The sequence below is a fragment of the Leiobunum rupestre genome, chromosome 1 (genome assembly GCF_980474605.1).
Source record: "Leiobunum rupestre chromosome 1, qqLeiRupe1.1.hap1, whole genome shotgun sequence".
Taxonomy (NCBI): Eukaryota; Metazoa; Arthropoda; class Arachnida; order Opiliones; family Sclerosomatidae; genus Leiobunum; species Leiobunum rupestre.
The window spans coordinates 21,843,217-21,858,969 of NC_143384.1; the positions used below are offsets into that span (position 1 = coordinate 21,843,217).

General features: G+C 39.0%; 2 protein-coding genes across 2 annotated transcripts in view; both read left to right on the top strand.

Annotated features, from left to right (window-relative positions):
• LOC149961348 (chitin deacetylase 7-like) overlaps window positions 1-10,640 on the top strand; it is a 95,149-nt gene extending 84,509 nt beyond the window's left edge. The window contains exon 5 of the mRNA XM_090176835.1: window positions 10,532-10,640. The gene's annotated coding sequence lies outside the window, so the exon portion shown is untranslated. The remainder of the gene's footprint in view (window positions 1-10,531) is intronic.
• Window positions 8,743-10,528, top strand: LOC149961351 (chitin deacetylase 1-like). The gene is made up of 4 exons (XM_090161644.1): window positions 8,743-8,811; window positions 8,955-9,158; window positions 9,232-9,565; window positions 9,628-10,528. The coding sequence occupies exons 1-4, from the start codon at window positions 8,763-8,765 to the stop codon at window positions 10,526-10,528; spliced, it is 1,488 nt and encodes a 495-aa protein (XP_090017770.1). The 5' UTR covers window positions 8,743-8,762.
• Window positions 10,641-15,753: the final 5,113 nt, after the last annotated feature.

Consider the following 15,753-nt stretch of genomic DNA (forward strand, 5'->3'; position numbering starts at 1 on the left):
GGAAAATTTTAGTTTATATTTTTTTTATAATTTTATTTGTTTATATTAATAATTATAATAATAAATAAAAGAAAAAAAGAAAAAGAAAAATGCTTACAACTGAAAAACTTTAATGATCTCCAAAATATCTGGGTAGGGCACTTTCCTCAGATTTCAATTTCATCTCAAAATTCTAGGTAGGGCACTTCAAATTCCAGGTAGGGCACGGCCCGTGTGGCACCCCCCTGGTTACGGCCCTGCTTGCTCCTCCGTCACCTTATTGAACTTATAACGTATTGTCCATTGTTCTATTTGTTTTCAGAAAACTTTCTCCAAGGTTTCCTGATGATACGTTTAGTGCGTCAGCGTCGTTATTCCGAACTACATCCAGATCTTCAAGTAGTAATCTTCCACGTTTATAAAGTATTTGTATTTTAATATTGTATCACTAGAATTTTGTAATGATATATACCATCCAGTAACCAATAAATCATTAAGTATTTGTTCAGATAATTAATGCTTTGGCTAGAATCTGTGATCACTTCGCCTTGATATATTAACTTTTCTGGTGTCCTCTATCCTTGTATAAGGAAGGCTTCAGCGCTTTCCTCATATGTTTACCACAATAGGCTTTTAAATAAAAGATCATCCATCGCCGATTATAGAGTTTGTGCTGCTGCGACTGGACCTATAACGGGTTTGTCTATACTGCCGAAGCTAAGAATTTTCTATACATGGATCTGGCAGCATTTTTCAACAGGGGGGCAAGACAGTCAGAGAGGGGTTTATTTAACCGCCTATTGTCTTTAAAATAGTTAGATTTGGAAAGTTTTATGATATGCGTTACATAATTTATCTCGTCGGGTTTTGGTTTTAAATTTATCACTGCATTGATGACTGAAGTAAGACGTCATCCATGGAGAGTGTTTTGTAGGAACATTTTGTTTCTTTATAAGCGATTTTTGTCAGAGTTTTTAGGATTATACTTTTAAAATTTTGAGCTGCAAAATTTACATCAATTAAATTCTCTATTGCCCCATTCAGGCTCCGTTGAATTTCTTCCAAAAAGGTTTACGTATTCATCGCTGTATAATTTCTGCAACTTTTAATACTTTTTTGAACTTTACTACTTGTTTTCTTTCGTACCAAATATATTAAGTCATGATCAGAAATGCCAGTTGCCAGAACGTTAACATTTATTATCCTTCCAGGGACATTTACATAAATATGGTCGATTAAAGTCTGTGTTGTTGTTATGTTCGTTAATAATAATGCTTTTATACGAAAGATACTATTTAATACTGGAACCATGTTTACATGGAAAATGATAAGGGGAAAGTTTAGATGCTAGGGTTTCGGTTGGAGTCAGGAACAAGAATGCCGGAGGCCGGCCTGGTGGGAAGCTGGGTAGCCCCAACTCCTGGTTAGGTGGCGCCCTCTACATTTAGTTAGGTTTGGAATATCTTATACAAAGTCATGTGGGTGTAACAATACCTCTTTTTTTTTAAAGTTAGATAATGCTATGAAGGTGTAATCATTTGAAGATTAATTTGATTTGTAACGGGCTGGTTTTCGTGTCTGACGTCTTGCCCTCGTGAGTGCCAAAGATGTGGTTTCTTGTGAATTTACGGGCGATGGTGTTGTTGCTGTTGAGCTTCTTTCAGTTTCATCCGAGAGTGGACTCTTTGTTAGTGTGGGGGTGAAGCCCAACCTTAGTTTGATTGTTGATGAAGGTTTACGACCAGGAGTCTGAACTGGAGCTCTATGTGGTGAGCGAGGAGCCGTAGCTGGGACTGTCGTCCTGACTGGTACTGTCTCTATAGTTGGTGTAATTGGAACAGTCACTAGGGATGGTGTCGCAAAGGATGGAGTGGTCATAGCTGGAACTTCTCCTCTTGTGGATGCACAGGGAGTGCTTGGGAGTTGGTGTTGATTTGGTACATGACCATCTGGTATGACATCATATGATTTTTCAGTGGAGGTTTCCGTCCGCAAGCTTAGTAGATTTTGGTGGCGGCGTATCTCTCCTCTGTTGGTTTGAATGGTATACATCATTTTCCCAAGGTGACTAGTGATCGTGCCTTTAAACCATTTGTCTCCGACACCAAAATTGTAGGCGTAAACCGTGTCATTCAGTTTAAATTTTTGTGTACGGTCAGTAGTGTCTATGTCTGCGATACCGATCGGGTACTGTGTATAACAGTTTTTTGGGTGACATAAGTCAAGCCGTGTTGTGATGTTACGTCCTAACATAAGTTCTGCAGGCGATTTGCCGCAGGAAGTAGGCGTCCGCCTGTGGTTGATGAGAATCCTGGCCATGCGTTCGTCTAAAGATCCAGTTTTGTGTACAGTGAGTCCGGTGTGTATTATATCGAGGGCTTCAAAGTTGATACTGGATACTTTCTTGAGGTTTTCTTTGATGGTTCTTACATTACGCTCAGCAGCTCCGTTAGAAGCGGGGTGATGTGGTGCGGTGCGCAAGTGGTGTATGCCATTAAATTTCGTGAAGTCTTCAAAGTCATTACTTGTGAAGCATGTGCCGTTATCCGTGACTAGTGTGAGCATTATGCCGAAACGTGCAATGCATTGTCGAAAGCACTTCATGACGGCTTGTGACGATTGTGTTGTGGTTATAAATACCTCAAGCCACTTGCTGTAGCTATCGACAATTACGAAAAGGTATTTTCCTTCAATGGGACCCGCAAAATCTGCGTGCACCCTTTCCCAAGGGGTTTTTGTGGTTGGCCATGGTTGGTATTGTTTTGCTGGCAAGGCTGCATGTTGGCGGCACGTTTTGCAAGTGTTTGACATTGCTTCAATATCCGTGTTAATCGTGGGCCACCAGATTCGAGACCGGGCCACTGCCTTCATGTTAAACACACCTTGGTGGGAGCTGTGGAGTTCCATTAGAAGTTCGTGTTGTTTAGCTTCTGGAACGATCACTCGATTGCCCATGAGTAGGATGCCGTTGAAATTAGACAGTTCATCGCGTCGACGATGATATGCGGCCAAATCTGGATTAATTTTCCTTGGCCACCCCTTCGTCATACAATTTCTCAGCTGCCGTAGAAGGGGGTCCGCTTGCGTTGCATCGTCAAGCTGACGCGGCGTGAGTGGATCGGCCTCTGCTATGCTTTTTATTAGGTATACATACTCAGCGGGTACCGGAGTGTTTAGTGTCGTACATGGTAAAGGTGATCTACTCAATGCATCGGTATTTGCATTTTGCGACCCTTTCCGGAACTTGATCTCATATGAGTATGCAGCGAGCATAAGGGACCAACGCTGGATCCTGGCCGCTGCCATTGCCGGGATCGCTTTGTGAGCAGCTAGAAGTGATACGAGGGGTTGATGGTCTGTGTAGAGCGTAAACTTCTTGCCGTACAAGTAGTCCTTAAATTTCGTCACTCCGTATATGAGGGCAAGACCCTCCTTGTCGAGCTGTGAATAATTTTTTTCAGTGGAGGTGAGGCTCCTAGAAGCGAAAGCGATCGGTTGATCTTGACCATCTATGAGATGAGATATTACCGCGCCGATGCCCACCGGTGAGGCGTCACATGCAACCGTGACTTCCTTGTTGATGTCAAAATGGACCAAAAGATTTGAGGTTTTCAGTGTTTTCTTGGCTTCTGAGAATGCAACTTCTTGTTCTTTACCCCACACCCATGGTGTAGCATGTTGAAGACGGGAATAGAGCGGTGCAAGGCGTGACGAATTGTTCGGGAGAAAGCGAGAATAATAATTCTTCCTTCGTACCCCAAACTTTCTTGGATTTTTCTCTTCGTTTTCCTAAATACACACATGAAACTCCAATTGGCCATATCTTCGAGTCCATTAATGTCTCTCAGTTCGAAGTAGTGTTCAATACGAAGCATCGTATAGTATCAAGGCCGGGCTTCTCAGCTAGTAGAAAAATATAATAATAACCCAACCACGTAACAAGTTAATTAAAATACTTAGGAATCAAGAAAAAGTCAATCTAAATTCCCACAGTAATAAACATTGTATTAGCAGAAATATGCAATAAAAATATATAAAAATAACCAAATCAAACAACAAGGTAATTCAAATACTTAGAAATACCGAAAATGTCAATCCATATACCCAAGGTAATGAAAATTGTAATAGAAAAAACCAAAAACATCTTACCGTTAACAATTACTGGCTTATACAGCACACAAAAACCATTAACTGAATAGTGAAGGCTAAACAACAGCGCATATCTCAAAATAAATAAAACCAACGTAACCACATTAATGAAAATGTATCACACATTTAAAGCCGATAAGAAAACACGTAACATAAATTACGTAGTTACGCGTAAAGTAAGCAAAACGAAAAAAGCGCGTTGTATACCACTTGAAATTGTATTCATAAATGACCCTTAACGGTTCAAAAGTACCGATAGACAAAAAAACTAACTCTGTGGACCACCCACGGGTCCTACCCTTTAACCCCCTTATCTCTGCTGACTACGCAAAAACAAGATTTGACCTTTATAATTTCATACGTAAAGCTTAAGCTGAGTTTCTAATTTTCAGTGAAGCGTAACAAGTATCGGTGGTTCTGTGGTAGATCACTCGCCTGTGATGCAGGAGGGCTCGGGTTCAAAATCCGCAATATGATACTATGACGTAACCTGTGACTGTTCGGTGGAAACTTTGCCGTCTGGACGTTGAGACGTTTATCGTAACCTTCAGCACTCGGTCCGTCCTAAACATTAATGATTCGTCACGTACAATCACAATTCGCAAAAGAGAATTGTACTACACCCAATGACCAAAAGAGGGCTCTTTTGGAAAAACCTTTTCCCTAATTCCAAAAAACTGCGAACGCGATGATTTCGAGAAACTGCATACGCAGTGATCAAAAGTGACGGTAGTCCCTATGCAAGGTCCGTGTACAGACCCGGACTGGCCCGGGCGGCTAACCGGCGATCGCCGGTCAGATCGGGGCCAACTCTAATTGGGGGCCAAAGAGGAAAAATTTAGTATTAATGGGAAATGGGGCCCACACGATTACATAGCCGGTGGGGCCAACTACTAGCCAGTCCGGCCCTGTCCGGGTATAGAGTAGAGCACCTATACCCGAGCACTTGCTATATTATCTCGAATCAGAATGAAGCCGATTTTACTCCCTCGTATCTCAAAAACTATAGGTCGTATCAAAACAAGTGATGTATCGTTTGAAAGCTTACGGGAACGCGACAAACATATACGAATTCCATCGAACAGGGTTGAGGCGACGTTTCGTAGTAATGGGGCAAAGTAAGGCTTAATTTTTCTTCTTCTTCTTCCATCTTCTCCTCACAGACCGCTCTACACAGTGGCGGCGCTACACTCAGGCTAAGTAGGCTATAGCCTATGTCAAATTTTTGTAGCCTATGTAGCCTATAATAGGGGGCCCCTAATTCATGAAAAGGGGGCCCAAAAATGATTCTTAGGATACTTTAAAATTATAAATATTATCTGGCCACCTCAATCGCAGGCTTCAATTTAAGCTGGAAAATAAATAGCGCCTATATATTTTCTAAACTTTTCTAGCCTAATTATAAAAACTTTTAAAATAAAAGTTTTTTTGAATCTATGTTTGAATGAATTTCATCTGGGGTGTGATTCTACTCTTATCGTTAAAATTTTAACGAAAATAAAAAGACAATTTCAATTAGTGTAGAATAGCTCGCCCCTGACCTATTTATGGGGGGCCCCAAAACCTTCTATAGCCTACCTTGAATAAAGTCTTAGCGCTGCCGCTGGCTCTACAGCAAAAACTACTAAACCGATTTAAATGAAATTTGGTATACTGTTTCACATTAAGCTCCCATTGTGTCCTTCCAAAGGAGAAGTTCATATCTGGTATAGTTCATGAGCTATGGCGACAAATGTACAGTTCAGCGAGTCGGTAACGAAACCATGGAGTAATAAACACATAAGAAGTACTATACCGGAGCGACCAGCGATATAAAAAAAATAATGCAAAAGGTTTGTGGGTTGATTCTAGGTGAAAAAGTGGCGCTGTGTTCGAAAAAATAGTCCGCTATGACGGATTTACTTGGAAACTATGTATGCAACAAATTTATAGGTGGATTGTAGGTAAAAATGGGCGCTGAGTTCGACAACAATAGTCTTGCGAGTGTCAGGGTGGGGGTTGTCCGCCATAGGGCTTGTCAATAAATAAGTCCAGTTTATGACGTTTATGGGAATATAATTACAGATCTTGTCCTAGGGAAATAGATTAAACATTCGAATGCTTCTGATTTATAGGTTGTTTCTAAGTGAAAGAGGTGCAGTGAGTTCGAAGAGTCTCGCCAGTGTCAGGGTGGGCAGTGTGCCGCCAGAGGGCGGTTATCGATGCCAATGATTAATAAACACAGTACAAAACGTGTAAAGTTTAATAACAATCGTACAAGCTTATTTATTAACATTAAAAAATGAATTAAAGAGCATAATGACGTAACATTTTCAAAACGTTAAAGTAAACAATATCTAAACGTACACAATGTTGGCGAAAGAGCTAGGCAGTTCTCAATATTCCAAATAGGTTAAAGTTCACTCTCCAATTTTGTTTATAAATATTATTTCCGCTTTGTTACGTTTGAAGGTATTATAATAACTTCACTTCTATTGTTATAAACAAAAAGGCGTAAAATCTACCCAAAAACCATTCGGTTAAAAATTGCAAGGTCCTTTAAACAAAAACGTCACGTCCTATATTACTCGAGGCCATAAAAGTAGTGAGATCCAATAACGGGCAAAATCTGTAATTATATTCCCATAAACGTCATAAACTGGACTTATTAATCGACAAGTGATGTGCTCTGAAGTAATATGCTAGACCTTGCGCGTCCTAAGTGTTTTACTGAGTTAAAATCCTTTGTACCACCATAAAACATTTCAAAGAGAATGGCTAATATTAGAATCGCATTGTATCAAATATATTATTTAGATCGAAATATATTATCTACTTTGTTTAAATTTATTCTTTTACCTTAAAACCATAATTAAATAAAGCAGACAAGTTGTTGACTGCAGTAATTACGTCACTGCAGTCAACAACTTGTCTGCTTTCAGTAATTTTCCAGTTTCAATAGTCGCACCGCCACCTATCTATAATGTACAGAAATATTCGAGTACCACAAGTAGGGACAGTTTCAGTAATTTTATCGAGTGTTTTTATTTTGTCTCGGTTGGCCAAGGTGGTACTTTGAGCAAGACCAGAATTAAACACGTGCCAACGCTTATTTCACTGCCAAGTTATGTTGACTCTGATTATTGAAACTCGTTTACTATGCTTTTAAGGTAAAAGAGTAAATCTAAACAGAGTAGATAATATATTTCGATCTAAACAATATATGCACCTATAAATAAAATAAACAAGCTGGGCCACGTTTTGCGAGAACGAAAGAAAACTTTAAAGTCGGGAGGTTGAAATGGTCCCGTGATTAGGTAATGCTGCCATCTACATCGTTTTTAGGAACTAATTCTTGATATTTATGCTTGCCTTTCGTCCGCTACGTTATGATTTGTTCACTCTTTATACATTCTTAAGAAAACATTTTATCTTATATTGACCTTTTTCTTTAATTAACTTGGTAAATTATTTAACTGATATTGTATCATTAGAATCGTTACAGCTAAGCTAAGAAAACTTGTCTCTTCTAATATAAGCTATTCTCTTTGAAATGTTTTATGGTTGTACAAAGGATTTTAACTCAGTAAAACACTTAGGACGCGCAAGGTCTAGCATATTACTTCAGAGCACATCACTTGTCGATAAATAACTCCAGTTTATGACGTTTATGAGAATATAATTACAGATCTTGCCCGTTATTGGATTTCACTACTTTTATGGCTTGGAGTAATATACGACGTGACGTTTTTGTTTAAAGGACCTTGCAATTTTTAACCGAATGGTTTTTGGGTGGATTACACTTTGCTCCGAAAATGCGAACGCCTTCGCAGCCCAGACAGACAGACCCTCGGAGAGTTAAAAAGTTAAAAGTAACTTTTAAGTGGTCCAACAATACGGCGTTTTGCTGGCTCTCCCCCCCGTAAAGCTACTTAATTTTTTAACTTGTTAAATATGGCACTTAAACCAAAGAACGTCACAATGAACTTTCATTAAAGCTAAACCATCATCTGGACAATTAAATTTTTGTATGGTCGGGGGTTCGAACGCGCCACCTCTGACTACCAAGCCCAGCGCTGATAACACATGGAGCACTCATTAAAATTGTAGGGTTGGAACTTCTAACATAGATCATTTTTAGAATTCTTTTACAGCATAAGAGATAGCGGTAGTGTATCGCTGACGCGGCAAATATAACCGATAAGTCTTACTTTACATCGAGTATGAAAATAATTGGGCATTCCAATCCCGGGGTTTCAATCTGTTGGTCTGCGCTCAGGGATCGGGAAAAGGTATCAGCAATTTACATCTTAGAACCGGCCACATAGACACACGCTCAATTGATATCGCACTAATCGTTAAGCCAGGATTTGAACTTTGAGCCTCCAAAAACGACGCGACGGATGCAACCTGTTTTTTATTTACAAAAACTTCCCTTTTCTTAGTTAGTTTGATTTCCGAAGAATTTTTAATTGATCAACTAAAAATTACTTATTAGACCGTTTCTTAATTTTTATCGAAATTGTGCTTGGTAAAAAAAAGGTCTTGGCAAGTATAAATAGGGTATCAACGAAACGAGTAGCATTCATAGCTTCATCGTCTTTTATTCAGTTAAAGTTTTGAAAATGAAGTGTAGTCAATCTATTTCGAAGACAATGAAATTAGCTCTAACTCTGTACCTCTTCAGCAATGTGCTCCATCAAGGTAAGTATGACTTTTAGTGTATTCCATTGAAGCGAGTGTTTGGCTTTATACTTGCTTCAATAAGATAATGAAATTCGTACGAATGCAGTTGATTATGAATATTCTATACGCGTGTGATGACTGACTTGAGGATTGAATTTCAGTACTCTCGGCACCGAAGCCAGCCGCATACAAGTGCCCTCGTGCGAAGGGGATGTATGCCGATCCCGGGTCTTGCCGGCGATTCTACACGTGTGCCGAAAACTACCCCTACTCGCAAGCTTGCCCACCCGGCCTCTATTTCGACGATGTGAAGAAGCATTGCATGTATAAAACCAAAGACCTCATGTGTGGTCCCGTTCCTCTTCGTAAGTAGAAAACTGAGCTTTCTTCAAAATGTAAGAGAAATATTTATTGACAGAGTTCCCTTCTTTAATCAAGCTCCAATTGTAACCACAACCGTTGACCCTTTGAGGGCGGCCAAATGTGACGAATCTCAATGTTCGCTGCCCAACTGTCATTGCAGCCGAGATGGAACCAGAGTTCCGGGTCGTCTGTCTCCGAAGGAAGTACCCATGATGGTCACCATCTCCTTCGACGGTGCTCTCAACTACCAAAACATGGCGTATTACGAGAAGGTTCTCAACAGCACGAAGAAAAACCCCAACGGATGCCCAGCTAGTTTCACCTTCTTCGTTTCGCATCATTACTCCAGCTACTACAACGTCCAGCAGATGGCCGCCGCTGGGCACGAAATCGGTCTCAATGGGATCTAGTGAGTTCACGCTGACGTAGTCTCCGGGAGTCAGTTGTCAATGTTTTTTGCTTTACCAACAGCACCAGAGAGCCCGAGACTTGGTGGGAAACTGCTACTAAGGACGAGCTCAAGGAACAGTTCGAAGGCTTAAGGTCCATGCTTGTCAAGTACGCCAACTTGACGAAGGAGAGCATAGTCGGAATGAGATCACCTTTCTTGAGAAACGGAGGAAACGAAATGGCAGCCATGATTAAGGACATGGGTCTCAAATACGATTCATCTTTGCCCGCCGCTAAGAACGTCCCCGTGTGGCCATACACCTTCGATTACAGGATGCCTCATCGGTGCGTCGGCGGAAGCAAGTGCCCAACCCGCTCCTTCGAAGGCGTCTGGGAATACCCCCTCAACATGATGTTCACCGAAGATGGCATGGGCGGAAGCTGCGCCCTGGCCGACCAATGCGTCTTCCAGGAGGACGAGGACATCATCTACGATTTCTTGATGGAAAACTTCAACCGCCATTACAAGACCAACCGCGCCCCTTTGGGTCTCTACTTCCACTCCAATTGGTTCCAGAAGGAAGAGAAAGTAAACGCCTTGAAGAATTTCATCCAGAAGGTCCAAGATACCCACAAGGATGTCTGGTTTGTCAGCGTCAAGCGAGCCCTCGAGTGGAGCCAGACCCCCAGTGCCAGCGCCGGCAATCACCCGGCTTTCGCCTGCGGCGAGAAACCTCTCACTTCCTGCCACATTCCGAGAACGTGCATCGTGACCTTCATGCAAGATGGCGTCGAGGAAACGAGGTACATGCAGACCTGTTCTCCATGCCCGCAGAGGTATCCTTGGCTAGGCAACCCGGAAGGTGTTGCCATTCCGGGCGACATCGTCGGAGAGGACAGCGGCACTCGTGAACTTGGCCAGAAAGAGAGTAACATCAGCGAAGAAGAATATGAAGACGAAATTGAAGCTGAAAATTACTAAAACAAATCTTGGCTGTTAAATCACGTCGTTTTATTAACGACTTTTTATGATCTCTGCATTTCTGTATAAACTGTACAAAATTCAAGAATAAATATTGTTTTTAATATTTGAATCGTTCTTTGTTATTTCATTCTGTTAGCCAATTTTATATACGGGCTTACATTATCACAACGACAGTCTTAAAGATGTTACCTACAAGCATATGTAATATTATTACCCAGAACTTTGCCAATGCACCTATTATTACATTCGAAAGTCTTCACTTAGGGGTTGCCTCACAAAGAATTAGTGAAAAGTGGACTACGTTAGATTTCGGCCTTATTATTCATATCTATTGAAGCCAGTGGTAAACCCTCCCCAAATTGTTTGGAGGGAATTTTAGTGTAGTTCCATTGAAATTAATTATTTTATCCGGTTTATGCCGATGATATTAAATGGATAGTTTGGAAAATGAGAAGGCGAAAGATCAACATGGGCGTAGAGTTCTAAAGGGCTGTTGGGCCCGAGCCACCCCCCCCTTAATAATTTGAAAAGATGGGCCGAGCGCTCCCAATAATATTAGATGTGATATCGAGCCCCCCCCAAAAATTGTAAGCATTGTGTGCTAACAAGTTAACTCCTAAGTTTGTAGTATTGTCGAAACAAACAATTCCGTTCGTCGTGTGTCTCACTTCAGTACAAATACCTAAGCTATCAAGGTATTTACCAAATAGTCGCAGGCAACTATCGCTGTAGATTCAACCCAGTAAATATTTTTTACGACCAAACGCTAGATATCTTTATTTTATTTCGTCATGATTCCGCTCCACGAACGTATATGTACTACCCAAACTTTACTCATTTGTTTTGAAAAAAAGCTGCGCGGATTTTCCGGAAAATGGATAAATTTGTTATCAAACGTCCTCGGCTATCATCATCAGGTAATACTGAAAATACTTCAAAGAAGTAATTTAAGAAATTCGACAAATAATGGAAATGGCTCTATAGACCCAGAAACATTCGTTGACACATTGGCTGATGATACTTTACAACTTGAGAGTTATCGGATGGTGATAGGGCAAAGGACAGTAAAGGTCGTCATGTAGAGAGGCAATCCAAACAGCGAAATAAAGGACGAAGCTTCCAAAATCGTTGGACAGAAGAATACCCGTGGATTTATTTTGATGAAGAAAAGAAGAAAGTCTTCCGTTCGTTTTGTCAAAAAGCATTCGAAAATAACATCCTCATTTGTAAAAAGATAGATCACGGGTTTATTTCGGATGGGGTATGCAATGATAATGAGTTGGCGTTGAAATGCAACGGATTCTTGAAGCAATTCACGAATTTTGGATTTTACATTTCTTTAAAAATGATTAAAATAAGAATGGCCTACCCTTATTTAAGGGGTCAGCGCGATTTCCTATGGCTAAAATTAATACAGCCAAGCGCAGGAGAATCAATAGTCGGGTCGCTAAAAAATTTTAAGACTTTATTTTAAGCGATTTTCATGCCCAAGATTCAGTATTGTGGATGCCTAGCGGCATTATTCTTACTGTCAACAATTATTGTCTGCCAGTACTACAATTAATATTAATGTAACAGCGTTGGTGTACAGTACAGAGATACTCATACGGATTTGTTGCTAATGTCAACTTCAGCGAGAAACGTATTAGAATCCCGTTATTTAACGAAAGTTAGTCGACTGTAGATAAGAAGCTTCGTACTGTTATGAGTTAGTATACCATTTTTGACATGGAAGGCCAACTGATCAGCTCGTAGCCAGTTTCCCGGAAAAATACTAAAATAAAATTTTGTCGGTCTTCGAGTTAACGTTGATTTTCGCACTTTACTCAAGAAATAATAAACCATTTCGTATGGGAACTTTATTTAAATCTCATTATTTATACGTAATTAAGTATTTTTTAAGTAACAATTATCATTTTCGTAATTAATTTAATTGCAATTTAATAGTAGGGAAAATTAGCCTGTAGAATCCGATCATATATTCTAGGTTAAAACTAACGTATTTAGTAGTACCAGAAATAATTTTGTGGAAAGTGAAATTTAGTTTGAAGTTAATTTTGTTTTATCTCTTACATATTTTTTTTACCCAGCTAATTTTTTCTGAGTTAAAAAAATAATCATTGAATTTTGATTTAGGTGTATCCATTTAGCATTGTGAAAATAATTTTGAGAATTTTAATTACAGTAATGAAGTATGGTAAATATTTGAATAATTTTTCATAACAATAAACGTTTTGGGCATTCAAACTTAATCCTCTATGTAAAGGCGTCTTAATTATTCAAAAGCTTAAAGATAAATTATTGTTATTTGAGGATCAGTAGTGTACGAGCCATACCGTTGTAAGGTAGTACAGCCAGAACAGGACTGGAGCCCCCCATTCAAGTACTGTTGATAAATGTGCTTACTTACACTAAGCTTGTTCTTGCGCATTAGAATTTTTTTTTAGATTTTTAATATAATATATATTCATATTAATTGCCTTTGTGGCTATTTTCATTTACAATGTCTGTGTACCCCATTCTATTATAATATGAATTACACATGGTTGGTTTTTTATTTGAAAGCTCGGCAGAGTTGGAAAACTCTTGATACATGATTGAGATAAAAGTAAACGATTAGAAGCTCTTCACAAATCATGCTATGCTACCCATAAACACTATCTCATCAAAGGTCTGTTTTTGATTGAAAGTTTCACTAAAATTAGCATATTTCACTTGCTTACTAGAACCAGTTATACACCTATTATCTTGTTATCTAAGTCTTAATGGCAAATTAAACCTCAATTTGACATAACCAATTATCATCTTTATTTCCCAATGTTAAGTAAAATATTTAAAATAATATTCAATATATTAAATTACATTCAATAATTTTAAAATGTCTGTACAAAATATTTTTAAAAATAAAACCTATTTATTTTCTAACTTATGGATTTTATTTTCAATTATAAATTTTAGTCAAAATTTGCCCTGTGATGCAGAGCAAAGGGACAGCTATTAAATAAAAAATGCTTTTATCAAAGCAGTTGGAAGGTTGATTTAAGGGGTAGTTCAGATCTATGAAGGCACAGATATTCAAAATGTTTTAGATTAAAGAGTTTTTTTTGGAATTATTTTAAAAAGCAAAATATATTTCTAAAATAATTTTAATAAATTTTCCCTCACCTTTTATATATTTTAAAACCATTTCCTTAAATTTGAGCCTTGAAACTGTAACAGTAAACTGAGAAAATTTTAAATTGTAAAGGATTATGTGTAAAATTACAGCATTTAAATTGCTGAAACTCATTATAGAAACTAAACTAGTAAAGAAGTCATCAATAAAAGAGATTTGCAATCAATTTAATCAAGAAAGTTATTAAAGTTAACATGCCGTACATTGTAAACCCAAAGTTACGACTGAATGACTTATTTCAATTTGACTAAGTCTTTCTTGAAAGTCCCTTTAACAATTTTTTTTAACTACTACTTGACTTGGATCTTCAGTTTTTCATGATGTATGCCAAATTTAAATACTGTTGCATAGTTCTACTTTAAACCAGAAGTTTAGAATAATAAGTGCAGACTTGGATAGATATAATTTAGTACATGTCTGTTTTATAAATTCATTATGAGAATAGACCCATAACAAAAGAGGGGCCGCAGACGAGGCTTAAGTGAGACCTATGGACGGAACATCCTGTTTGTGAAGTTTTGAACCACGTGACCACCATTGAAATATACAGGCGGAAGTAAGGAAACGGATGTTCCGTTCAAATGCTGAGTTGCCAGTTAAAAATGTTAATTTTCGGCCCCCCAACTTTCATCATGGGTCTATTAGCTTACATAGAAAGTTGCAAACTCCTTTAACCGTTTAATTTCTTATGTATTTAAACAAAATTTTTATTAAACATATAAAACAGCATATTAATTAAGGTTATAATATATTGCGAGTAGTCGTTTAGTTGGAAACACAAAACTGCAGAATCCAATTACGACAGCATTATTTTAGCAGACGTCTATACAGCGCTTCCACATTTGATATCTAAAATTTTTCTCTTGCGATAATTTCATTTTCGCGTTTTCGACCTAGTAATTCCCATTTTTTATCCCTCGCTCTTAATACTAATAGGCGCTTAAATAAAACATCTTCCCAGAAATTGCCAAGAAGTAATATTTCCGACACTAATTGGGCTGCTGTATGCTCGTCGTTCCCCTTTATGAGCTCTCTCCAAAGGGTTTGGCTCCTTACCTATGTAGGTAGGGTGTCGGCTGGAGTTGCTATAGCATCCATTCTAAATCCCACTGCTGTGTGCGAACTGGGGATTGGTCCACCCATTGCTGCACCTTCTGCTGGGTTGAGTGGCTTGCGTCAAAGGTGCGACCATCAGTAGTAGGGTTCTGCTACCCATGCTGGATTTGTCACCTGTCCGGGCTGGCGTAGGGCACTATGATGATAGGCCTCCGGTGGCATGGTCTCTGTTACTAGGTACACCGGGCTATAAATTCTGACACACTACCTGTGTCTTCTAAGGGTGTATGGGTTTGCCCACTCGAATACACTGATGTGGAACTAATATTACGGCCTGGGCCGGCTTGTTTTTACTTCTTGTCTCCCAGTTTTGTTGTATAAGCCATGTGACTTTTTGGGTCCATCCTGGTTTTTTCGTTACCCAATCGAATTACTATGAGGGGCTGTCACGTGGAGAGACACTATGATTTGACCAATCACCAAATTTCAATGTAGGGCTTTATTTCAATCGCCCATGTGTTTCACGTGTTTTTCAATTTCTTGAGATCACAAGACGCGCACACATTCGGTGACAATTACACCAAACAATAATATCGAGGCGCACTACTATAATTGTAAGCATTGGTCGAGAAAATCTGGCAAAGGTTCGAGTTCAATAATAAATACACGTGGCATGCACACTATACGCTATTCACCGTCGATTCTAAAGACGATCGTAAAACTATAAATCAGTGGCTGGGTTGACAGGAGGGCAGTTTCGGGAATCTATTGATTCTCCTGCGCTTGGCTGTATTAATTTTAGCCATAGGAAATCGCGCTGACTCCTTATATAAGGGTAGGCCATTCTTATTTCAATCATTTTTAAAGAAATGTAAAATCCAAAATTCGTGAATTGCTTCAAGAATCCGTTGCATTTCGACGCCAACTCATTATCATTGCATACCCCATCCGAAATAAACCCGTGATCTATCTTTTTACAAATGAGGATGTT

Coding starts and splice junctions, on each gene's coding strand:
- LOC149961351 (XM_090161644.1), top strand. CDS start 8,763: ATGAAATTAGCTCTAACTCTGTACCTCTTCAGCAATGTGCTCCATCAA. Junction 8,812..8,954: donor CAGCAATGTGCTCCATCAAG/GTAAGTATGACT, acceptor ATTGAATTTCAG/TACTCTCGGCACCGAAGCCA. Junction 9,159..9,231: donor GTGTGGTCCCGTTCCTCTTC/GTAAGTAGAAAA, acceptor TCTTTAATCAAG/CTCCAATTGTAACCACAACC.